Source organism: Scyliorhinus canicula, chromosome 11 (genome assembly GCF_902713615.1).
Source record: "Scyliorhinus canicula chromosome 11, sScyCan1.1, whole genome shotgun sequence".
NCBI lineage: Eukaryota > Metazoa > Chordata > Chondrichthyes > Carcharhiniformes > Scyliorhinidae > Scyliorhinus > Scyliorhinus canicula.
Window position 1 is genome coordinate 90,775,184 of NC_052156.1, and position 26,909 is coordinate 90,802,092.

The following is a 26,909-nucleotide window of genomic DNA, read 5'->3' on the forward strand; positions in this document are numbered from 1 at the left end:
CTTTGTTTCCCGTCAGTCAATTTTGTAACCGTGTTGTTATTGTACCTTTTATGCCATGAGCTCTAACTTTGTTCACTATTCTGTCATGCAGTACTGTATCAAATGCCTTTTTGACATCAATCAACAGCATTACCCTCATCAACATCTCTATTACCTCTTCAAAAAGCTTTCACTCGCAAGATAGGTAAACCCGATTTTCTCATAACAATCCATGTTGGCTTTCCTTAATTAAATTAAATTTTCCCAAGTAACTATCAATTTTGTTCTGAACCGTTTCTGAAAGTGTTTGGCAGAACAGAGGTAAACTGACTGGCCTGTGTTGCAGGGATAACCATTACACCTATTTTTGAATAGTTGTGTAACGTTCGCAATTCTCCAGTCCTCTGGCAACACTCCTTAAAAATTATGGCCTGTACCCTTTTTCTATTCTGACTTCTTTCAATATTCTTGGATGCATCGCATCCAGTCCCGGTGCTCAAATCAAGTGCAGACAGCCTATTCAATACCGTCTCTTTATTGATTAAGCCCTTCAGTTGCCTCAGTCCTAAACCTTTGGCAGCACGGTAGCACAAGTGGATAGCACTGTGGCTTCACAGCTCCAGGGTCCCAGGTTCGATTCCCAGCTGGGTCACTGTCTGTGCGGATTTTGCAAGTTGTCCCCGGTTCTGCGTGGGTTTCCTCCGGGTGCTCCGGTTTCCTCCCACAGTCAAAGATGTGCAGGTTAGGTGGATTAGCCATGATAAATTGCCCTTAGTGGCCAAAAAGGTTGGGGGTTATTGGGTTATGGGGATAGGGTGGAAGTGAGGGCTCAAGTGGGTCGGTGCAGACATCGATGGGCCAAATGGCCTCCTTCTGCACTGTATGTTCTATGTCTATGTCTAACTTCCCTCTCTACTTCTCCACTCCTCTCTTTCTTTAAGATACTGCTTAAAATCTACATCTTTTAACCAAGCTTTTTGTCATCAGATCTAGTATCTTATGAACCTCATGTAAATTTTGTCTGATAATACTGATATGAAGTGCCATGGGACATCTTCCCGTGTGAATACAAGTGGCAGTTTTTATTTAAAAAAAGTTGATTTATTGAAGTTTTACATTTTAATAAATGCAACAAAAACAAAAGAATGATACAGCACAGCAAGCAAAAAAAGGCTAAACATAGATGGGCACAGGAATATAACTGGGTCAATACAATCATTAGCCATAACTTGATACCTCTAAAAGCCGCACCAGTTTAGGGAGAATAGGATAAAGCCAGGAAAACATGGTAAAACGGTGCAGCAACTGCCTGTAATTACCAATAAAGTTCAGATAAATTTTCACACCCGAATAAACAAGGATACGAGACCTGGCAGTAGCCCTGCAGGAACCAATCATGGAATACTTATACCCAGCCCTTTTTTTTAGAAAAAGGAAACGACTTGACACGATCAGCCACCTCCAGCCCTTCACAATGGGCATCAAGAACAGAATAATATATTGGATTTGGTTTGATTTATTATCGTCACATGTATTAGTATACAGTGAAAAGTATTGTTTCTTGCATGCTATGCAGACAACACACACTGAACATGGGGAAGGAAGGAGAGACTACAGAATGTAATATTACAGTCATAGCTAGGGTGTAGAGAAAAGATCAACTTAATACGAGGTAGGTCCATTCAAAAGTCTGGCGGCAGCAGGGAAGAAGCGGTTCTTGAGTCGGTTGGTACGTGACTTCAAACTTTTGTATCTTTTTCCTGATGGAAGAAGGTGGAAGAGTGTATGTCCAGGATGTGTGGGGCCTTAATTATGCTGGTTGCCTTGCTGATGAATTGTAGACAGAGTCAATGGATGGGAGGCTGGTTAGCACAGTTGCTTCACAGCTCCAGGGTCCCAGATTCAATTCCCGGCTTGGGTCACTGTCTGTGCGGAGTTTGCACTTACTCCCTGTGTCTGCGTGGGTTTCCTCTGGGTGCTCCGGTTTCCTCCCACAGTCCAAAGATGTGCAGGGCAGGCGGATTGACCATGTTAAATTGCCTTAGTGTACAAAAAGGTTGGGTGGGGTGGAGGTGTAGGCTTGGGTATGGTTCACTTTCCAAGAGCCAGTGCAGACTCAATGGGCCAAATGGCCTCCTTCTGCACTGTACATTCTATGACTCTATGGGTTCTGCGATAGACTGGGCTACATTCACGACTTTTGCAGTTTCCTGCCGTCTTGGGCAGAGCAGGAACCATAGCAAGCTGTGATACAACCAGAAAGAGTGCTTTCTATGGTGCATCTGTAAAAGTTGGTGAGAGTCGCAGCTGACATGCCAAATTTCCTCAGTCTTCTGAGAAAGTAGTCGTTGGTGGGCTTTCTTAACTATAATGTCGGCATGGGGGCGGGGGGGAAGAGACCAGGACAGGTTGTTGGTAATCTGGACATCTAAAAACCAGAAGCTCTCGACCCTTTCTACTTCGCTCCCATTGATGTAGACAGGGACATGCTCGTCTCTACGCTTCCGGAAGTCGATAACAATCACCTTCGTACTTTTTAAAATATAAATTTAGAGTAGCCAATTCATTTTTTCCAATTAAGGGACAATTTAGCGTGGCCAATCCACCTAGCCTGCACTTCTTTTTGGGTTGTGGGCGCGAAACCGGGGAGAATGTGCAAACTCCACACGGATATGACCCAGAACTGGGATCGAACCTCGGCGCCATGAGGCAGCAGGACTAGACCCACTGCGCCACGGTGCTGCCCTCACCTTCGTATTGTTGACATCGAGGGAGAGATTATCTCCCTCAATGGGGAGGCTCTGGGACCCTCCCGACACCCGCCCGTGACCCACCTGCGGGTCGCGCCCCCAAGTTTGACAATGCCTGATCTAGAAAATAGGTCCAGGAGGCAAAATATTCTGGGGTTGCCAGAGGAGATGGAGGGCCCAATGCCCAAGGAGTACTTTGGGGGCATGTTCAGCAAGATGGTGGGAGGAGGGTGGTTTCACATCCCCTCTTGTTGGACCGAGCCATCGTACACGTCAGCCGAGGTCTCCTCCTAAAGATCCACCACTTAACAAAGCTAGGTGGGTAGTGCAGGTCTTTCATTCGGGTTTCGATGTTAGGGCCAGGGGTGCAGCAATTTTAATTAATAAAAGGGTTCAGCTTTTGGGAAAGAGTGCATGTTTCCTGGTTAACTCCCCAGGAGGAGAGCCCAACTGGGGATGTTACCATTTCACCATGCCAAGATAAGCTTTCATTATCTAGGGATCTGGGCGCCCACAGCTGGGCCCCACTTCATAAATTATATTACTCCAGTCTGCTGGTGATATTAAGCTAGGCTTGCAGAGGTGGAACAACCTACCCCATTCTTGGCAGGTAGGGTTCAGACAATTAAAATGAATCTGCTCTCGAGATTTTAGCTTCTCTTTGTGTCTTTCCATTTTCTCCCCCCATATCCTTTTTTATTGAGGTCAACAAATTTATATTTTATTTTATTTGGATGGGTAGGACTCCCAGAATCTGTGGGGTTCTGCTCTAAAGGGCTTGGCCCTTCCCAATTTTTTGTTTTATTATTGGACAGCCAATAAATATTGTTGCTGTTTAGCGATCCTGGGTCCATATTGGGACAAATGGAAGTGCGCTCCTGCACTAGCTCTCGTCTTCGTTCAATAGTTACTGCACCGTTGCCTTTTTCTACTGTAAGATTTTCCTCCGAGAATTTGGAAGCAGTTTAAGCAGCATTTCAGCCTCCATTCCTTGCCTTCACTAGCCCCCATATGTAATAATCACCTTTACCTACCAGCTGGTTTAGACTAAACGTTTACATTTTTGGAAGGGTCAGTTTGAAGACCTGTTCGTGATGGGGAGGTTTGCTAGTTTTAAGGAGTTAGCTGAGAAATTCCAGCTGCCCAGTTCCAGTCTTTAGGTACTTCCAAATGCACGATTTATCGAGTAAAGTTCTTCCTTCCACTCCTTTGGCCACCCTCTTACCCGATGAAGATGATTCTGTCTTTGGCTAAGCCTGATGCGAGGTCTAAGTTGGACCTATATGGTCACATCCTTTCAATGGATTCTGCTCCGTTGAGTTGTGTGACGGCGAAATAGGAGGACGAATTGGGTCCCATTCTTAATGGCAAGCTGTGGAGTGAGGACCTTTACAGGGTCAAGTGCACGTCTTAATTTGCTCGGCCGAGTCTGATTCATTTTAAGGTTTGGCATACGACGCACTTAACAAAGGCTAGGTTGAGCAGGTTCTTCCTTAGGGTTGAGGATAAGCGTGAGCGGTGTTCTTGTGGGCTGGCTAACCATACGCATATTTTCCGGTCCTGTCCCAAGTGGATAGGTTTTTGTTCAACACCATGTTGGAGATTCTCCTTGTAGATTTGGATCAGTGTCTGCTGGTGGCCACATTTGGGGTGTCAGATTCGGGTGAAGGCAGATGTCCTCCCCTTTGCCTTGTTGATAGTACAGAGGTGAATTTTACTTGGGTTAGGTCTTCGACTTCGCAGTTCCTCTGCTTGGCTGGGTGACCCAATGCCATTTCTGTATTTGGAGGTCAATTCACCATCGGGGGTGGATGGAGAGATTCTACCTAAGGTGGCAGCCATTTATTTCCTTTTTTAAGGAGTGAGTCACCGTCAGCTTTTAGAGGGTTGTGTGTGTGTTTGCCTTTTTAAAAATTTCCCTTCTATTGTACTTTTCTGTTTGTTTCATTACTCTGATTATTATAAAAATTTCTTAATGAACATACTTTAAGAAAAGGAGTAGTCGATTCTGAAGGTTGTATGAGGATTTCAGTAAATTTGCTGAGCTTGGGGCGATGTTACAGAAGTGGAAATAGATAGCTTTTGTTAAGATATGGAATCAAAAATACAGCTTAGAAGGGCAGCAGGGTAGCACAGTGGTTAGCACTGTTGCTTCACAGCACCAGGGTCCCAGGTTCGTTTCCCGGCTTGGGTCACTGTCTGTGCGAAATTCTCCCTGTGTCTGCGTGGGTTTCCTACGGGTGCTCTGGTTTGCCCCCACAAGTCCCAAAAGACGTGCTGTTAGGTGAATTGGACATTCTGAATTCTCCCTCAACGTACCCAATCAGGTGCCGGAATATGGCGACTAGGGGCTTGTCGCAGTAACTTCATTGCAGTGTTAATGCATGTTACACGTTTAGCTGCTGTAGTATACTCAAAAGGTTCTGCTGCTTTTCCACAAAACAACTTTAATTTCCTTCAACAGACTTTGCACAAAACTCTAACATCACATCACCTGACACAAGAGTCACCTGAAGCCCCTTTACGTATCAGTGTCAATTACTGGATGCTTAACATAAATGAGACAACTAATTGGAATGTCTCTTAACCCATTATTTAACAATGCATGCCTACTTGTGACAATAAAGATTATTAATTGGGTGCCGAGACTGCACAAGGGAGCTGGGTCTAGGTCCAGAATGTCACAAGAGTTTTGAGACTTGGTCAGGAAGGAGCATTGAAAGGTGATCTTAGAGCAGAGGAAGGCTCAAAGAAATAATAAAAATCTATTGCCAGAATCACAGGGAAAACTATAACCAGACATGAGAATTCTTTATATTTCAGCAATGTGGCACTTAATATTAATGCGGCATCAAATGTATTTTCTATCAATACACAACTAACTGGGAGTGACTGAAGATTTATAAAGCAGCCGAGATGAAATCCACAGTTCCAAATGCGTATGTGAATTAGTGAACAGCTCAGAGTGTATACATTGGGCAGCAGGGCGGTTACCACTTCTGCCTCACAGCGCCAGGGACCTGGCTTCAAATCCGACCTTGGGTGACTGTGTGAAGTTTGCATGTTCTCCCAGTGTCTGTGTGGGTTTCCTCCCACAGCCCAAAGATGTGCAGGCTAGGTGGACTGGCAATGCTAAATTGCCCCTTAGTGTCCTTAAGGTCAGATGGGTTATGGATTTGGGCTGGAGGGTGGGGGAGCTTCCCATTTTCATTTTCAATTTGCAATAGGACCAAGGGAAATATACAAGGTGGTTTCTCATTGTTTTGCTTAAAAGGAAATACAAGTCCTCCTCATAAAAGGGCAGGGCCAACTGGTTCCTGTGGTCCCTGCTAAATTCAGTGCAACCAGTTACACACCATAAAATGCAAGGCAGCTGCTAGCAATTGAATGTTTGTGTTAATGGAATTGGCTTCAAATACGAGATACACACAGCCAGTCACCATCTGTGAAGCAGAATATGACACTTAGAACATAGAACAGTACAGCACAGAACAGGCCCATCGGCCCTCGATGTTGTGCCGAGCAATGATCACCCTACTCAAACCCATGTATCCACCCTATACCCGTAACCCAACAACCACCCCCTTAACCTTACTTTTTAGGAAACTACGGGCAATTTAGCATGGCCAATCCACCTAACCCGCACATCTTTGGACTGTGGGAGGAAACCGGAGCACCCGGAGGAAACCCACGCACACACGGGGAGGACGTGCAGACTCCGCACAGACAGTGACCCAGCCGGGAATCGAACCTGGGACCCTGGAGCATTGAAGCATTTATGCTAACCACCATGCTACCGTGCGGCCCCTTGCGGTGGACTTGCGGTGTGAAACGCATCAGAGTACACACATGAAGCATGTTACTTCTCAGACACTGGTTGACGTGCTGTGCATTTACAACATCCTCTGTCCAAGACACCAATGCCTAGTATGTTTATGGATGTAGGTGTGAGCAAGCAAACCTCATCTTACCTTTGACCTAGTGCACAGTGTTTCAAAGAGCTAGAAAGATTTCACCAACCACTTGTGGGATTCCCAAATATCAATTGTTGCTATCAGTACCTGAAAATAGCACAGGAATCCTTTGGTTTTGAGCATTAAAACAGTCTAAAAAGGATCACAAAGAGCAAGGACATGCTGATCCATTGTTTAAATTACAACAACAGCAGTGCTGTGCAAAATGTACTTGAAATCATTGGAATTTAATTAGTTAATTACATTCAGGGAAAAGAATTCCCGACTATCCTTAGAAAAAGATAAATACTTATATCCGGCCACTATAAAATTGGAGTCCCCAGAGATCAGCTAATGGACCAACTTTCCATTTTGTGCATATAGAATCTCTGAGGGGATAGAAAGCAGAATGTAGGTGGCACAGTGATTAGCACTGCCACCTCACAGCTCCAGGGTCCCGGGTTCAATTCCAGCCTTAGGTGGCTGTATTTGTAGAGTTTTCATGTTCTCCCAGTGTCTGCATGGATTTCCTCCGCATGCTCTGGTATCTTCCCACAGTCCAAAGAGGTGCAGGTTAGGTAGATTGACTGTGCTAAATTGCCCCTTAATGTCCAGGGATTTTCAGTTTAGGTGGGGTTACGGGGATAGGGCGGGGGAGTGGGCCTAGGTAGGGTTCTCTTTCAGGGGTCGGTACAGATTCGATGGCCTGACACTGTAGGAATTATATGTTTCTAATTGCTAAATTTGATAGTATGATAGCAAAACGCCCAGCAGCGTAAATTATAATGTAACTTGTGTCAAACATTAGAAATTAAAAAGTTAGCAGCAATGCCTTAACCTAACAGCAAAGCAGCTCAAGTGAAGTGATCCAAGAAACCATGTCCAGGGCAGCACGGTGGCACAGTGGTTAGCATTGCTGCCTATGGCGCTGAGGACCCGGGTTCGAATCCCGGCCCTGGGTCACTGTCGATGAGGAGTTTGCACATTCTCCCCGTGTCTGCGTGGGTTTCACCCCCACAACCCAAAAGATGTGCAGGATAGGTGGATTGGCCATGTTAAATTGCCCCTTAATTGGAAAAAATAATTGGGTACTCTAAATTTATAAAAAAAAAGAAACCATGTCCAAATAGCACCCCTTTACCACCACATGCAGGGGCTGTTGGATCTTGCCATGGTCCTTTTTCCTTGTCAAGGAAACAACCCCCTTGGCGAGTTGTGGGACAAGTGCTCATGGTCAGCAGTTTGTGCTTTAGTCCAAACCTGCGACAGCCCCACAAATTCTGAGACACTAAAATTAACATGCCATATATGGTCTATTAAACATGAAGTGGATACTTTTCTGGGTGTATTTTAAACACTACTCGGAAACAAAGTCAGGAAGCACCCCCCCCCCCCCCCCCCCCCCCCCCGCAACCACAAGGAGTATAAATCTAGAAGATTCAGCTCCAAAATGCTGTGCCTGCTAGATCAGTTTAAAGTTGCAAAGCTGAGATTGATAAATTGTTGTTAAGTAACAGCATTAAAGGATATGGGGCAAAAGTGAGGAAATGCAGTTGAGGTACAGATTGATCATATTCTAATTAAATGCTGGAACTGGTTCGAGAGGCTGAAAGGTCTATTCCCGTCCCTATGTTCTGGTAGATATAATGCATTATAATACAATCAAAACTGATGTACAATGGAGTTAACATGGACTACATAATGCAGCAGTAAACAGTACATCTACATATTGGGTGGGGCAAGGAAAAGTGTGACACTAGACGTTAACCATCTCTCTCCAAGGGTGAGGTTCATGATGACACTGGCATTTCCCCCAGGTAAACCATTGTGTTCAGCCCTCATCGGAAACTTCATTCCCCTCCTCAGTTACCGTCTCAGGTGAATGGAACATTCACAATTTCAGTTGAACTTCTGTCCCTTTATCCTCTCCCATTTCTACCACAATAGAAATATATCAAAGTTACAAAACAGAAAAAAAAGAATATTATTCCGAACCAGACCACGTCAGAATTTAGACTGCAAGCAAGCAGTTTTGAAGCATTTCCCCACCCTGTTCTCACACACAGACAACCCTTTTCCTTTACCCAGCTTTGCAATCCAAACTTGTTTGTTGTCAGTTTGTCTCCCGATATGCAGAAATATCTCGCTAAATTGCCTGCAGCATCCTTAGCCCACCTGGCACTCCCATGTCTCTGTCCACTCGACGTAATCATTCCAATGTTCTCCTGGTCAGCCTCCCATCTGCAAACTTAAGCTCATCCAAAACCCTCCTGTCCATATTCTATCCTGCACTCAGTCCTGCTCATCCACCACTTTGATGGTTCTTTGGTTCCCATAAATTTATAATTTGCATCCCTGCCTATTGCAGGGCATAACTCCCTCCAGTCTCTTTACCCCCAACCCTTCGAAATGTTCAGGTCTTCTGACCTAAACCTCTTGTGGCTTTCCTCCACCTTGCCTTTGCCTTCTGCTTCCTTCACCTCGCTCACTGGAATTCCCCCCCTATACCTTCTCTCTCCTGTCCTCTTCAAAGTCCATCAGTTGGACCAAGCTTGTAGTCACCACTCCTAATCTCTCTTTAGATCTGCCCACCTCGAGTATCTTTCGACATTTGAATGCTCTATATAAATGCAGGTTTTTATTGGTATGCGGTACCGGTGCAGCCGTACCAATTCATCTGGAGATTCAGGAGCACTGTACGTTTCTGTTCAGATTTAGCGAGGTGCTATAGCAATATTAGACTGTGCTAAATAAAGAGGAGAGGATGGCAAGCAGGGCTGTCACAATGTTGACCACAGTACATTACGAGCATGTCTGAGTAAAGGATACTGTAGAGTTTCCGGTCCTTTGATTCCGAGCGCATGCGACTCAGCTGCTGCTTATGGCAACGTAGACTCCATGGGTTGAAGCTGATCTTCTCCGAAATCAGTGCACTATTACTATCTAGCATTTGGAAGGGAATGTCCGATGGAACCTGCAGCTCCACCCTTGGACTCTTCATTTCCTGAGTGCTGTGGGAAAGTTAGAGAGGAAATAAACAGGATGAAGAAGGGAACAAGAGTCATTTTACAGAGCAGTTACACATATTCACAGATGGCAGGATGGGATTGGAGACTTACTTAAGCACACGGACCTGAATGTAGCCACACTGCAATTCAATACTTCAATAGATAGGCAACAGCATCTTGGTGTACTAATTTGCATGTTTTTCTAGTCCCAACCAAAAGGCAGTGCCATATTTTACTGGTAACCGTCTATTTTTGTTTATTGGGAGCCCACTTTGAGAAATACACATTCACTATAAAGATTAATATTTTAAAAAACAATAAACCCCATTTCCTTTTACATCCAAAGTTGACAACATCTAAAATCTAGGATTTGAAAAGGTGTGTGATGTGGAAAATATCAAGCTTATAACATCAGCAGTGAGTGTTAAGGAATGAGAGCTACTTTTCAAAAACCAAGCTGATAGAAAATGAAAACACGCAGCCCCAAGGTTCTGGGCAGCATTCACATCATTCCATCCTCATTAATACCAAAGCAATAGTCTGCTGCATCTGAAGTTGCGTATCACTGGCAGCAGGAATGTGCTAATTTATACTCACTGCAAAGGGCCTTTCTACTATAGAGTGCCCAGGTTGTGTCTCTCACAGTGTGCAAGCTGGTACCAACACAATGACGAGTACTTGTGACATGGGTAACTGGCACATTTTCTACCCAGAGTTTCAATTACCTTCACAGTACGTGGGCAATTGATATCACATGTCGCTGTTTGGCACCAGTCACGACATCCCTGCAGCAATGCAAACACATGCAATATCAGAAATACACACTAACAGAAATCAGAATCACCCACCCATTAGTGTCAATTCAGCCAACCAGTCAGAATTGTGTACTTTCAAATAGACACTTTGACCTGATCCCAATAAGGGTAATGCAGAACAAAGTGGATTCAAGGCACCATCAGAAGACTTGAGTTTCTCAAATGGCATCTGTGAATTCACTCCTAGATTTAAAGAAGCTGTTCCTATTAAATCCTCAATCATGCTGTCAAGTTGAGAGTTCCCTTCAAACAGCCATCAGTGGCTTGCTCTGTATTCAGTATCAAGGAACCAACAGAGCACAGGCATTCCTCCACAAGAGGGCTGTGGCCATCCTCAGTGAACCACAGCTAAGAGTTTCTAAGACTTCTCTAAAGTGAACTAAACAAATGACTCAGAGCTTCGACTGAATCAGACTAATTCAATCTGCTACACTCAGTAAATGGTACAAAATGCCTTCAGTTCAATGTTTAAATTGTACTGAAAACAGGTCGACTCAACTGTCAATCTTAGCAAGTACCAGCAGTTTTACTAGGTTTTAGCAAGCTATGTAGCAGCTGCTACTGGGGAAGCAAACAGAAGTCAGAGTTCTCACTCTGGGTGGGATCTTCAGGCTGTTCATGCCAGCAGGATCTTCCGTCCCGCCACAGTGCTTCTTCACATGATGAATTCAATGGGAATTCAATGGGAAATCCTATGGACAGCAACGAAAATCCTGTCCCCGGCCAGTCACCAAGAAACATGCCACGTGGAGGCCAGAGAATCTTGCTCACAGAGCAGGGCGGCATGAGGCACAGTGGTTAGCACTGGGACTGCAGCGCTGAGGACCCGGGTTCGAATCCCAGCTCTGGGTCACTGTCCGTGTGGAGTTTGCACATTCTCCCCGTGTCTGTGTGCGTTTCACCTCACAACCCAAAGATGTGCAGGTTAGGTGGACTGGCCACGCTAAACTGCCCCTTAATTGGAAAAAAAATAATTGGGTACTCTAAATTTATTTTAAAAAAAGAATATACAGAGAAATCATAATTTAGAGACCAATTTGTTTTTAAATAAATTTAGAATACACAATTCATTTTTTCCAATTAAGGGGCAATGTAGCGTTGCCAATCCACCTAACCTTCTAACCTTTTTGGTCACTAAGGGCAATTTAACATGGCCAATCCACCTAACCTGCACACCTTTGGACTGTGGGAGAAAACTGGAGCACCCGGAGGAAACCCACGCCGACACAGGGAGAACGTGCAGACTCTGCACAGTGACCCAGCGGGGAATTAAACCTGGGACCCTGGCGCTGTGAAGCCACAGTGCTATCCACTTGTGATAGCACGGTATCCACATCTTTGGTTTGTGGGTACGAGACCCACGCAAACACAGGTAGAATGTGCAAACACTATACGGACAGAGACCCAGGGCCGGGATTGAACCTGTGACCACTGCACCAACGTGCTTTCCAGAAACCCACTTGTATCCACCAACACTGCAACCCAGGCGAATGGTCTACACCCAACAGTAGTGCACTTCCAAATGATGTAATGACAGGCCTGTGCCCACCAGTATTGTACCACCCAGTGTTTCACAGTGATAGATTTGTACTCACTCACTAGAGCTGTACCTTACAGATGCACTGACAGGTCTGTACACACAAGTTCTGTAACCTAATATATCCACCAGTACTTTATACCAGTGTCATAGTGACAGACCTGTACCCACTATTGCTGTACCATGTTATACAGTGACTGACCTATATCCACCAACTACCCCAATGGCAGACAATGATAGACATGTACCCACCAGTACTGTATTGCATTGCTATAGAAACATAGAAAACTGGAGCAGGTGGCCATTTGAGCCTGCTCCGCCATTCATTATCATGATGTGGAGATGCCGGCGTTGGACTGGGGTGAGCACAGTAAGAAGTCTTACAACACCAGGTTAAAGTCCAACAGGTTTGTTTCAAACACTAGCTTTCGGAGCACTGCTCCTTCCTCAGGTGAACCTCAGTGCTCCGAAAGCTAGTGTTTGAAACAAACCTGTTGGACTTTAACCTGGTGTTGTAAGACTTTTTACTATATTCATTATCATGGCTGATCATCCAACTCAATAGCCTAATTCCCCATATCCTTTGATCCCCTTCGCCCCAAGTGCCATCTAACTGTGATATTATACAGCGATAGACTTGTACACACCAATTCTGGACCTCCAAGTGTTGTACGATGACAGCCCTGTCTGAGATTCTAAGGACCTGTTCATAGGTTTACTGATAATTGGTCTTCAAGTTTTCGAAATTAGTAGGTTAAAGAATGCTGCATGATATTGAAGGTTATTTCAGCGAGGGAGAGAAACTGAATGTGAAACATCAAACTATAGCTAAGTGGTTGTGGGAGTGGTCTAGTTCCAACAATGCCTGTAGAAAACCAATGCCATGGATAGAGGGGGATCAGGAAAGGCAATAGATACTTAGCAGAGACCATGTGAAAGTGAAGGATGAGAATGGATTAGTGAATAAGATTTTCAGATTAGAAAGGGAGCAGGAAGCAGCACCAACATCATCAGTCATGTAATGAAGGAAGAGATCAGGGTATTGATCTACGAGTGTTCCACAAATACTATGAAAAGTTTAATCAGTTAGTTTCTGTGAAATAAACAAAGAGATTCAATAGAAGTATCCAACCTGAAACATTCCAAATGCTCATTCCTCCTCTACATGTTTCCAGGGTCTGATTTGTGCAGTAACTTTTGGGTATGTGACCCATTCCTTGTCCAGGTCCAGACTTGGAAATCTTTCTACTTCCACTTCATTCCCATTTGTTCGCAAAATTGTTTAAAAAAAATAAATTTAGAGTACCCAATTCCTTTTTTCCAATTAAGGGGAAATTTAGCGTGGCCAATCCACCTAGCCTACACATCTTTGGGTTGTGGGGGCGAAACCCACGCAAACACTAGGAGAATGTGCAAACTCCACACGGACAGTGACCCAGAGCCGAGATAGAACCTGGGACCTCGACGCTGTGAGGCAGCAGTGCTAACTTCTGCGCCACCGTGCTGCCCAGTCAAAATTGTTATATTTATAATGCATTTTCTCTGATTTATCGAGACCATAGAATCGGAGTGTAGAAGGAGGCCATTCGCCCATCGAGTCTGCACCAACCGGCTTTCCGCTCACCGTCGACCTGGGAAAATAGTCATCGTACCAAAGACCCGAAAGACATACTGCAAGAAATGTCATTGGCACCAGCTCCCAAGGTTACCCAGTATAAGGGAAAGGATTCCCTATATGCACAGGGTAAGTGACGCTATGACAGAAAGCAGAGTGGTTATGTTGGACAGACAAAGCCTATATTTCAGAAATAGGCAAAGACCACAAAGATGATTGTGCTGAAACTGGAGTGCTTGGAACTGAGACTGGAGTGCGTCCAACTGTCGGTCAAAGAGAATGCTGGCCATCAAGAGATGCAAGCACTTTGAGCTCAGAGGAGATAAGAAAAGGAAGGGTCAAGTCATCCAGTTCTAAACTGCATTTGTGTATTTTTGAGTACCAATTCACAATAAAATTCATCAAAGATTTAAAAAAAATAAAAGTCTGCGTGAACCCTCTGAAAGAGCACCCTCACCCAGGCCCACTTGCCCGCAACCCCATCACTCCACATAATCTCTGGACACTAAGGGGCAATTTAGCATGGCCAATCCACCTAGCATGCACATCTTTGGACTGTGGGATGAAACCGGAGCACCCGGAAGAAACCCACGCAGGCACGAGGAGAATGCTCAAACTCCACATAGACAGATGGCCATGGTCGGAATCGAGCCCGGGTCCCTGGCATTGTGATGAACAGTGCTAACCACTGTGCCACCCACGATGACCGTTGATTTTCCCAAGCACTTTTCCCACATCTGTTCCGTGCTGGTTAACCCCATTAATCATTCCTCTGTGATAGTTAACAACCCGGACTCTGATACACCTGTTCTGTCCACCCTCTGTTGTTTGTTGTAAGTAGCCTAACCTCAGTTGTCACTTGTCTTGAAGGCCTACACCCAAAATGTTAATCGATTTTATCTTTTCAAATGTTGTTGGACCTGTTGCATTTTCTGAAACTTTCCCCTTCTACTTCAGATTTACAGCACCAATCCACAATTGCACAGCATCCTATTTTTCATGGTTCAAGTGGCCACAGTAGGACAATTGAAAATACCCACCTAAACCCTCCCATACAATTTTAATGAATTAAACTGCATAATAGAACTGTGCAGAAATCCTGGTGTAATATTCAATACTGGTCTCTGTTCTGTGTCTCAGAAACATTCCATATGTCATTTTATTTGAAATAAGTGCTGACTAAACAAACAGTTATTAACAGTACATTCATCAGAAATGTCCCTTCTAACAATAGCATAGGAACAATATTGCCAAGGCTTAAACACATAATCCAGTTCGACACCTCAGTGCAGTATTGAGTGTGCTTCACTGTTGGCTTTGCTGCCTTCCAGATGACGTGTTAGACTGAGGTCTAATCTGCTTACTTGGGTGAATGCAAAAGATCACATGGTCCTAAAATGATATGTGGTTCTCATGTACTGGCCAATATTCATCTCCCAACCAGAGAATTTTGTTTCAGCATTGTTAGTTATGATCTCATTTCTGCTTTTGGGGTCTTACTGTGAGCAAATTTACCACTATGTTTCCTGTAACAGTAACTATACTTCAGTAATAAGTGCTTGATTTGGCTGTAAACGCCTCGAGCTATCCTGAAGATCGTGAAAGGCACCAAATACTGCAAGTCCTTTCCTCATACTATTCCAACTGGGTCTCTCCTCACAATTTCAAAACATGGCAACAGTAAACAGGTAGTTTTAAAATTGGGAGATCTTATCTCCTAGAATCTGAAACATTCTAGGTTAGCAGGGTGAGGGAGTGGGGCTTGCTAGTTTGCTCTTGCAGACAGCCAGCATGGGCATGAAGGGCTGACTATTTATTCTTTCACCACCATTGGCTGTACTAAATATTATCAGAGTTTAAGGAGGCAGAAAGTAAATAGCGCCTCATGGAGATTAAAGAAAATTGTCACACTTATGGACAAGAAGTTACCTGTATAAAAGATAATCAGTTTGTGTGGGACATCAAACATTGTACTAAGCAAATAATAATGTTAATCATTGAAATTCATTGCAAATCTTACATCACAAGCGTTTGCAGGATTGTTTTCCACCACCTCAACAGTCAACTGAAGACAGCTATCCCAATATAGACCAATCTTTCTTAGATGCAAACGCTATTGTAGAATAAGCAGATTATTTCTCAATAGCCAGGCAGCGTATTGATCACCTCTACCTTTCAAGCAACTACGGTGTGGACGTCAATATTGCTGGCTGCCCGTTGAGTCACTAGAAATTGTTCTGAAAGTCAGATCCAAGTCAGCAAGTTTACATGCATTAATATTTCAATTGGCGAATGTGACTGGATCATATTCACTAAAACACTGACTGCCTGCCCCCCATGAAATAAACAGCTATCTTTAGCCAGTGCAAAAACAAAACACCACAAATGTTGGAAATCTGAAATAGAAACAGAAAATGCTGGAAACACTCAGCAGGCCCGGTACTATCTGTGAAGAGTAGAGTTAAGATTTCAGGTCTGTGACCATTATTCTCTAGTTTGGTATACATTTTATTTCTCCACTGCCTTCCATGCTGCACACAGCTAAATAAAGTCAATTTTAAAAATATATATATACTTTTATTGAAGAGTTTTCATTTATAATAGACAAGCAAAATACAATAACATGGAGAAACGGAACATTAAAAAAAACAGAACCAACTATACAAAACCCACCAAGGAAAGAAACACTCTTCCTCCGTCATTGAGAACAAAGAACTAACACCCCCACCTAACAACTGATAGTGATTAATTCTTTAAAGTCAGAAATTAATGGCTGCCATCTCAGGAAGAACTCCTCGGCCCCCCCACGGAGTACTTGACCTTCTCCAGATGTAGAAATTCCACCAGAATTGGTAAACCAACCAGACCGAGGCACTGGGCAGAGCAGCAGATCTCCATCCTAGCAGAACTTGCCTCCGGGCTAGCAACATAGAACATACAGTGCAGGAGGAGGCCATTCGGCCCCATCGAGTCTGCACTGACCCACTTAAGCCTTCACTTCCACCCTAGCCCTTGTGATACCGTGCTGCCCCCATCAGCGAGGTAAAGGCAAGAACATCCGTCTTCACCCCGTCTCCCCAGCGAGTCCGATACACTGAAAACGGCCAGGTGATATAATGGGCACCAAAGGGCAAAATGGCCACCAAAGAGCAAAATGCAGGACAAATTTAAAACACATTACTCTGTATATTGGAACGAGAAACAAATCATAGAATGGTCGCAGCACAAAAATAAGGTTGTTCAGCCCTTCATACCCATGCTAGTGCTCTTCAAGAGCAAGCCCCACCCTTGTCACTCTATCCTCATAGCCCTGGTCTCCACATTATCTCCACAATAGTATCAGGCCGATCCCAACTACGTAAAAACTAAACACATTTTCCTCACAGGTTAACATTGGCTCTTTTGCAATGTACTTTAAATATGATTCTGAAATTTAGTGCATGATGGAGCTAACTTCAGCACATTGCCTTTTTGACAAAGTAATTACATTAAGGGCATAATGCGTAGACAAAATTCACTCCAGTTGGTAAACATTGTGTAGCACTTTTAAAAAATAAATTCAGAGTACCCAATTCATTTTTCCCCAATTAAGGGGCAATTTAATGTGGCTAATTCACCTACCCTGCACATCTTTGGGTTGTGGGGGCGAAAACCACGCAAACACAGGGAGAATATGCAACACGGATAGTGACCCAGAGCCGGGATAGAACCTGGGACCTCAGCGCCATGAGGCAGCAATGCTAACCATTGCGCCACTGTGTTGCCAACATTGTGTAGTACTAAGCCATAAAGGTCATGGGGAGATGGTGGCACAGTGGAAATGTGCCCATTACCCCAGGGTAATACTCTGGAGATATGGCTTCTAATCCCAGAAAATATAGTAAAATATAAATTCAATAAATTAGTCAAATAAAAAATATGGACTAAAATTAGTCTTGGTAATAGTGAGCATCACGGATTGTTCATAAAAATCCATTGGCTCAATAATGTCCTTCAGGGAAGGAAATTTGCCATCCTTACCTGGTCTGGCCTACATGTGACTCTAGAGTATAGAACGGTTGACTCATAATGCTGGTATTGAGAGCAGAATGGAGCAGCGGAAGCTTGGTGGGCCCATAATGCTGGCATTGCCAGAGATACCCAAGTCCCATGAAAGAATAAATTCTAAAAACCCATGTGGATGTAATTCCTAGTCTGTGTTACAATTGCTAATCCGAGCCCTGACAATTTACTTCAGTCCCGAAATGGTGAGAAAAGAATTTTGCAAGGGCTTGCACCTAGACTGCTACTCAATAAGACCAGCTGGACACAGTGTGCACAGGCAGTAAGTGAGGGCAAGATCGGACTCATCTACAGCCATGCACATAGTTGAATTGCACAACAGCACTCAATCTGCATACGGGGAGAATGGTCATTTCTGGAGGCACAGGAGTACAGTTGGCATCTTTGAAATTTGGTTTTCAGGAAGCAAGATGAAATTGGAGGGAGATTTTAAAAGTTATTGGATAATTTTTCTGGACAAAATTAAATTCACAAACTAAGGTTGAGTAGATTAGGATTGTTTTCGTTGGAAAGACGGAGGTTGAGGGGGGACCTGACTGAGGTCTACAAAATTATGAGAGATATGGACAGGGTGGATAGCAACAAGCTTTTTCCAAGATTGGGGTGTCAATTACAAGGGGTCACGATTTCAAGGTGAGAGGGGGAAAGTTTGAAAATGAAAATCGCTTATTGTCACGAGTAGGCTTCAATGAAGTTACTGTGAAAAGCCCCTAGTCGCCACATTCCGGCGCCTGTCCGGGGAGGCTGGTACGGGAATCGAACCGTGCTGCTGGCCTGCTTTAAAAGCCAGCAATTTAGCTCGGTGAGCTAAACCAGCCCCTGTTTAAGGGAGATGTGCGTGGAAAGTTTTTTATGCAGAGGGTGGTGGGTGCCTGGAATGCTTTGCCAGCGGAGGTGGTAGAGGCGGGCACGATAGCATCATTTAAGATGCATTTGGACAGATATATGAACGGGCAGGGAACAGAGGGAAGTAGACCTTGGAAAATAGGGGACAGGTTTAGATAAAGGATCTGGATCGGCGCAGGCTGGGAGGGCCGAAGGGCCTGTTCCTGTGCTGTAATTTTCTTTGTTCTTTGTTCTAAAGCAGTTCTCGTGGAATTGTATTTCATTTATAATAATAATGAAATATTTATAATGATCTTTATTATTGTCACAAGTAAGATTACATTAACACTGCAATGATGTTACTGAATTGCCTCTTAATGAATCCTTCTCCGGGTTACAAAGGATGGCAGTAATCCCATGCATTTTGTTACAGACAAGGTGAGAGAGACCGACTGAAATCCCTGTTCCCTTCCCAACTGTATGTAAACCAGTAATTTTTTGCAAGGAAGATGTGTGTGAGCACATGTGGACACAATTTGAATTAGCTCATTATTCACGATTGTTTGGTTCTGGAAAACACGCTGCAGGCTTAGTGAAGAAGAGGGTTTAGTTACATTTAGCAGCCAGAATCATGTACCAAAGTGGTTTTCCGAATTGCCTTGAAGAGACAGATTTTCTTCAGGTAGCAATGATAGTCCTTGAAGTTTTGGCATCAGGAGGTCAGTTTGTTGTTGGTCGACCCGAAAAGGGAACAGGCATGGAGACCATACGATGTTAAAAGTCTCTGGTCCTCAAGGCTCAAATGTTACTGCCCTTTCTGCTGCTCCAGTGTCTCTGCAGGCAGCACTTAAAGATTAAAAAAGGAAACTATTGAGGCTTCCCTACCATGTGGCATCTCACTGTTCCCTTTTCCACATGCGTGATCGGTCTTAAGTTTATTGTCTGAAAACATTCACCCTCAGGGAGGTTAAACACTCACTGTCTTTGTTTCAGAAAGACCCATTCAATTCAGGAATTTCTCTCGTTAGTCTCAGGATATGGGGAGTTGACACCTCTTTTGTCCTTGTGAGACAGGGTGCCAGTTTTTGAAGTTGTATGTCAGGTCAGAAATCTTTCAGCGGTCAGCTCTTGAAACACATATTGTCTATTTTAATAAGTAAAGTCAGTTCCAAAAGATTTCATTGAGTAAAGTTCATATTTAAACAGTTATGAATTTGACATGCCTTTACTGGGCATGACACCTTTGTTTAATAATATGTAATAATTTTTCAAATGCACGGCTGAAGATTGATGTCAAAATGTACAATGGGATATGCATGGCACCTCAATGCAAGGGAAATTAAGTGAGTTTTTTTAAAAGAACAAATTAATTGCATATTTAGGGGCTGTTTAGCACAGGGCTAAATCGCTGGCTTTGAAAGCAGACCAAGCAGGCCAGCAGCACAGTTCGATTTCCGTAACAGCCTCCCCGAACAGGCGCCGGAATGTGGCGACTAGGGGCTTTTCACAGTAACTTCATTGAAGCCTACTCGTGACAATAAGCGATTTTCATTTCATTTCATTTGTCTATCATTGGTGGACTTATTGATCAAAGAACAGAAGTACCAGGCCTGTTGTGGAGACCCAAAGGGCTAACATCACAATAGGCCCTGATTATTTATCCAGATCTGTGGCAAAGGCGTTCAACAGGCTTAAATCAAGTTCCCCTCCAAGTCACTCACCATCCTGACTTGGAAATATATCGCCATTCCTTCACTGTTGCTGGGTCAAAATCCTAGAACTCCCTCCCATGGACTGCAGTGGTTCAAGGAGGTAGCTCACCAAAACCCCATCAAAGGCAATGAAGGATGGGCTACAAATGCTGGCCTAACCAACGTAGCCCACAAATGAATAAAGAAAAAAAAAGCCTGGTCTGTAACAATATACAACAGGGAAGAATCAAAGCACTTCCGTCGCCCGAGGGCTGGATAACAAAGGTTAGCTCCATTCTCTTGCTACAAATGCTGTCAGACGTTCTGAGGTTGTCCAGCATTTTCTGTTTTTGTAACAAAGGATCATCAGCTTGAAACCTGGTTGGGATGTTTTATTGTGCTAAATCTCTAAATAAAGTTATTGTTATTCATTGTAATACTGTCGTCAACCTCAAATCAGGTACTTCTGCTCATCCAATAATGAAGCAACCATTCATGGTGCACAGAATGGTCTCCATGAGCAAGTCTGCACACGTCGACGAACTGGCTCTACTCTTGGCGTTGCTAATCCTAAACACTTGCCTTGCCATCTACCTCTCTCCTTGGCCACCCAATGTTATTCTCTGCCGTATTTCCTCCAATGTCCTCTTATATTGTTTAAGCTGCCCTGGCTTGAATAGTGGGTGCATTTTAGAACCAACTACAAGCTACCTGCTGGTTTAAAGTGTCTCTCAACATCTCCTGACTGTGCCTCATTTCTCAGTGAGCAATGGAACTTTGGCTTCTGACTTCTCTGGGGATCAAGAACATATTTCAGCACCGGAGTAAATCGGAGGATCAGCTGCTGCGTCACTAATTTGTAGTCTAATTGTTTACATTTAAAAAAATATATTTTTCATTCTTCTCCTTTTCACATTTTCTCCCAACTTTACACCCACCAACAATAAACAATAATCAGTAACAAATATGCCAATCCCTGTATCAATAACAACAATCCCATCCTCCCACCAAACCCCAAACATTAGCCCGCATGTTCACACAAACAAATGACAAAAAGGAATTAGGGATCACCCATAGTCACCATTAACACACACAACCCCCCCCCCACAATTAATGTTCGATGTTATCCAGTTCTTGAAAGTGCATGATGAATGCCCATGAATCGTAGAACCCCTCCATCCTTCTCCTCAGTTCAAACGTAACCTCCTCAAGAGTCAAGAATTCCAACAGGTCCCCCAGCCACGCCAGGGACAGAGTGGAGAGGCTGCTCTCCAACCTATCAGGATCCGCCTTCGGGCAATCAACGAGGCAAAGGCTACAACATCTGCCTCCGCACCCGTTTCCAACCCTGGGTGGTCCGACACCCTGAATATGGCCTCCCGGAGGCCCAGTTTCACGTGCACCACTTTAGAAATTACCCTAAAAACCTCCTTCCAGTAATCCCCTAGCTTTGGACAGGACCAAAACATATGAACGTGATTAGGCTCCCCCCACCCCCCCCCCACCCACCCAACCCCCACACACAACGTTCACTCACATCTTCTACTTCTTCAAACAATCGGATCATCCTCGCCCTTGTGAGGTGTGCTCTGTATACCACCTTCAGCTGTATCAGCCCCAACCTCGCGCACGAGGTGGAGGCATTCATTCTCCGGAGCACCTCACACCAGAACCCCTCCTCCATATCCTCTCCCAACTCTTCCTCCCACTTTGCTTTGATCCCTTCCAGTGGTGCCTTCTCCTCTTCCAAAATAGCTCCATAAACCGCTGACACTACCCCTTCTCCAGTCCCCCTGTCGTCAGCACCCCATCCAGCAATGTGGAGGCCGGCTCCACCGGGAAGCTCTGTATCTCCTTTCTGGCAAAATCTCAAACCTGCACGTATCTAAACATTTCCCCCTGCTCCAGCCCATACTTCGCTTCCAGCTCCTTCAATCCTGCAAACCGACCCTAAGAAACAAATCTTTTAGTGTCTTAATCCCCTTCTCTGCCCATTTCCTAAAAATTTCCATCCCACCTCCCTGGTTCAAATCTGTGGTTCCCCCGAATCGGCATTTCCCTTGACATTGCCCCCAACCTGATGTTTTGGCACAACTGCCTCCAAATTCTCAATGAAGCTATTATTCCCAGACTCCCTGAGTATTTCCCCGGAGCTATCGGGAGTGGCGCTGTTGCTAGTGCTTTCAATCCCGACTCCCTGCAGAAACTCTCCTCCGTTCTGACCCACTGGCAATTAACCCCTCTGACCCAGCTCCACATTCGCTGCCCAGGACTAATACATCAGGTTCGGAAGACCCAAACCCCCTGCCTGCTTTCCCCTCTGTAGCAGCACCTTTCTAACTCTGGCCACCGTCCCTCCCCAATATGAACGAAGTAATCCTTCCTTCAATCTCTCCTTTGGCAGGATAATCGGCAGGCATTGAAAAATAAACAGAAATCGCGGTAACACGTACATTTTAACCGCCTGTGCCCGACCCACCAGTGACAGAGGGAGACCATCCCACCTTGCCAGATCAGCTTTCACTCTCCGCACCAAACTAGAAATGTTGTACCTGCGGAGCCCCCCCACTCCTGGGCAACCTGCACCCCCAGATACCTAAAGTGAGTCTCTGCCCTACGGAATGGCAGCCCCCCCAAAAGAGCTGCCTCCCTCTCATGAACCCATGAATCTCTGTTCTTCACCTATCACCTTCGGTTGGCAATCCTTCAGCCTTCCCGCCAGTACTTTCGCCAATGCTTTTGCGTCCACATTCAGAAGTGATATGGGCCTATACGACCCACACTCCGTCGGGTACTTATCTTTTTTTAGCAACAGGGAAATCGATGCCTGCCCCAAAGTTTGTGACAACACCCACTTCCCTACCGCCTCTTCAAACATGCCCACCATCAAGGGTGCCAGCTTATCCTTGTTTTTGTTTGATAATATTCCACCGGAAACCCATCCGGCCCTGCCACCTTCCCCAACTGCATCTTCCCAATCGCATCTTTTATCTCCTGCTCCAGTATTGCTCCTTCTAATGTAGCCCTGTCCCCCTCCGCTAACCTCGGGTACTCTAACCCATCTAGAAATTCCTGCATCTCCCAGTCTCCCCAGGGTAGCTCCGACTTGTACAACCTCTCATAAAATTCCTCAAAACCTTCTTAATCATATTCGGAGCCACCACCAACTTCCCTGCCCTATCCCTCACCTGAACAATTTCCCTTACCGCTGCCTCCCTCCGGAGCTGACCTGCTAACATACCTGCCTTATTTCCATGTTTGTAAACTGCACCCCTTGCTCGTCTCAGTTGGCGCACCGTCTTCCTGGTAGATAGTCGGTCAAATTTCGCCTGTAGTTCCTTCCTCTTTTCCAGCTTTGCTGGGTCCCCATCTTCTGCATAACTCCTATTTACCTCCAACATCTCATCTATTACCCTCTGCCACTCCAACCTCTCCTCTTTGTCCACCCTGACCTTAAATGAAATCACCTCACCCCTCACCACCGCCTTTAGAGCCTCCCAAACAACTGCCTTCGACACCTCACCCGGACAGTTGAAACCTACATATTCCTCAATTACCTTTTCAATTTTGTCACAGATCCCTGATCCCCGAAAAGTCCCACATCTAAATTTCCGCCCCGGCCTCTGCACTACCCCCTTCTCCAGTACCATATCCACCCAATGCAGAGCATGATCTGACACTGTAATTGCAGAGTATTCCGACACCTTAACCCCAGCCAGCAAAGTCTTCCCCACCACGAAAAAGTCGATCCGCGAATATACCTTATGGACTGCAGAGAAAAATGAGTACTCCCGTTCCCTCGGGTGCAGAAGCCTCCAATGTGCACCCCTCCCATTTCCACCATTAGCCCAGCCAACTCCTTCGCCCCCATTGATGGGACCAGCGAGCGAGGCCGTGACCTGTCCAACCTTGGCTCCTGCACCATTCCAGTCCCCCCCCCCAACTATCAGTTTGCTTGTGTCCAAGTCGGGATGGCCCCAAACTCCTTTGCGAATCCCACATCGTCCCAATTGGGTCCGTATACACTTAACAGTGCCACTAACCTCCCCTTCAGTGCCCCTGTCACAATCACATATCTATCCCCCTGATCTGCCACCACCGTCTCCATCTGGAAGCGTACTCTTTTGCTGATCATTACCGCTACCCATCGAGCCCTTCCGTCAAATCCAGAGTGAAACACCTGACTAACCCTTTCTAAGTCTCACCTGGTCTTTCACCCTCAGGTGAGTCTCCTGCAGCATTGCTACATCGGCTTTCAAACTTTTAAGATGCGCAAGCACCCTTTACTCCAATTGTTTAAATTTTAAGCAACTTTGTGCAGTTTACAGTTCGTTCTCCAAGTTTGCTGTTACCGGCTAAGTATGAAATACTGATTTCAGGTGTCAGCTTCAGTCTGGCTCCTGGTCAGAAATTCACACTCCTGGCCTGAAGTACATTTGTTCACCACTTCGATATCATATCATATACTCCAATTTTACTCCCATTCTCTGCCAAGCAGCCGATTCTGCACATCATCAGCATCTTCTTTCCACGGAAATACCTGTCGCATTGCATCCTCCGATATTTTACCCTTAAACGTCTGGTCCAAAGATGTGCAGATTAAGTGGATTGGCCATGATAAAATTTCCACTTAGTGTCCAGGGATCAGTAGATTATATGGGGTTACAGTGATATGGCAGAGCTTGGACCTTCTTTAAGAGGCTCAGAGCAGATCTGAAGGGCCAAATGGTCTACCTCTGCACGGTGGGATTCTATGACTCTCTCACAAAGAACATACATACCTACAGTGCAGGAGGAGGCCATTTGGCCCAACAAGTCGGCACCGACCTTACTTCTACCCTATCCCCGTAACCCAATAACCCCTCCTAACCTTTCTGGACACGAAGGGCAATTTGGTATGTCCAATCCACCTAACCTGCACGTCTTTGGACTGTGGGAAGAAACCGGAGCACCCGGAGAAAACCCACACAGAGACGGGGAGAACGTGCAGACTCCGCACAGACAATGACCCAGCGGGGAATCGAACCTGGGACCCTGGCGCTGTGAAGCCACGGTGCTAGCCACTGTGCTGCCCTCAACCGTCACACCTGTCTTCTCTGAATCAAGACAACACTTTGTAGGATGCTTCATGCATATTCTCCTGTTCCTTACATTAGCCTTATCCTACCACAGGACTGCTAACTTTAACTCTGAACACCTTTAGACTGTCTCCTCAAAATTCCCTGTTGACATATCTATCCCAACATGACTATGTTATAGGGCTCATGCAATTTGAGTTTTTCCTGATCGCATGACTGTTTTGGCTGCTGCTCCAAATCCCAAACCATCACTCCTATTCCCAAACTTATTTAAATTCCTCCTTTTCTTGTTAGATTTTCTCGACTCCAGATCCTGTTGCCATGTCTCTTTTAATTTCTCCCTCCTGAGGCTGCACTGCAAAACATCCCATCAGGCAGTGATGTAATGAAATGAAATGAAATGAAATGAAATGAAAATCACTTATCGTCACGAGTAGGCTTCAATGAAGTTACTGTGAAAAGCCCCTAGTCGCCACATTCCGGCGCCTGTCCGGGGAGGCTGGTATGGGAATCGAACCGTGCTGCTGGCCTGCTTTAAAAGCCAGCGATTTAGCCTGGTGAGCTCGTGGGAATAACTGAGATGCCAAAGCTCTAAAAATATCGAATGGCCATATAATTTTTTTAATTCACTATTCCATTATTTTCTTATGCACTAACCATTTGAGTCCCCAAACATCAGTAAAGCTATGCTCCGTTTTCCTACCACAGTCCAAAGATGTGAAGGTTAGGTGGATTGGTCATGATAAATTGTCCCTTAGTGTTCAAAAGGTTAGGTGGGGTTATTGGGATATGGGGATAGAGTGGGTTGTGGGCCTTGGTAGGGTGTTCTTTGAGAGGGTCAGTGCAGACAAGATGGGCCAAATTGCCTCCTTCTGCACTGTGATTGTATGAATCCTTCAAGCACTCTTTGACCTTCCTACTCTCCTGCCACAAAGTCCGATACAACAACTCAGCATTCTTATGTTCAAATCCCTCCATGGCTTTTCCCCACCGTACAAACCTTTGAGAAAACGGTGTTCATCCAATTCTGGCCTCTTGTGCACCCCGATTTCCTTTGCTTCACCCATGAACTGGAATTTTCACCCTAAATCTCTTTGCCGCTTCTCCTTTAAAAAGTTCCTTAAAACCAACCGTTTCCAAGCTATTGGTCACCTATCCTAGAGTCACCTTACGTGTCTTGGTGACAGGTTTTGTTTGATACCACTCCTGTGAAGTACCTTGGGATATTTTACTGCTTTAAAGGCACTATATAAATGCATCTTATTGTTATCTTTCAAATGAGCTTGAAATCATTATGATTAGGTCTAAGAATAACTGCAACATTTTAAGCACCATAAAAAAAAATGCAGGTTGTTGTGAATGATTGACTTTAAAACCTGCTTCTCTTCATCGGGCAAATTTGGAAGGAATCAAAACATTAAGACAGGGTCAAAAAAAGTAGTCATTAACATAGTCCAGTTCTGATGAAAGGTCACAGACTTGAAAAGTTAACCCTGTTTCTCTCTCTATAGATGCTGCCAGAGCTGCTGAATATTTCCGGCATATTTTGTGTTTTTATTTAAGTCCAGTCAATAAGCTGTTCTGTTTGCAGTCACA

General features: G+C 44.8%; 1 protein-coding gene and 1 pseudogene across 1 annotated transcript in view; one reads left to right on the forward strand and one right to left on the reverse strand.

Moving 5' to 3' along the window:
- The window catches only part of ip6k1 (inositol hexakisphosphate kinase 1), a 99,636-nt gene that overhangs the window by 12,333 nt on the left and 60,394 nt on the right, over positions 1-26,909 (reverse strand). Inside the window, 1 exon segment of the mRNA XM_038810841.1 lies at positions 9,512-9,693. Coding sequence (XP_038666769.1) covers positions 9,512-9,693 — 182 coding nt within the window.
- Positions 10,358-14,042, forward strand: LOC119973613 (annotated as a pseudogene).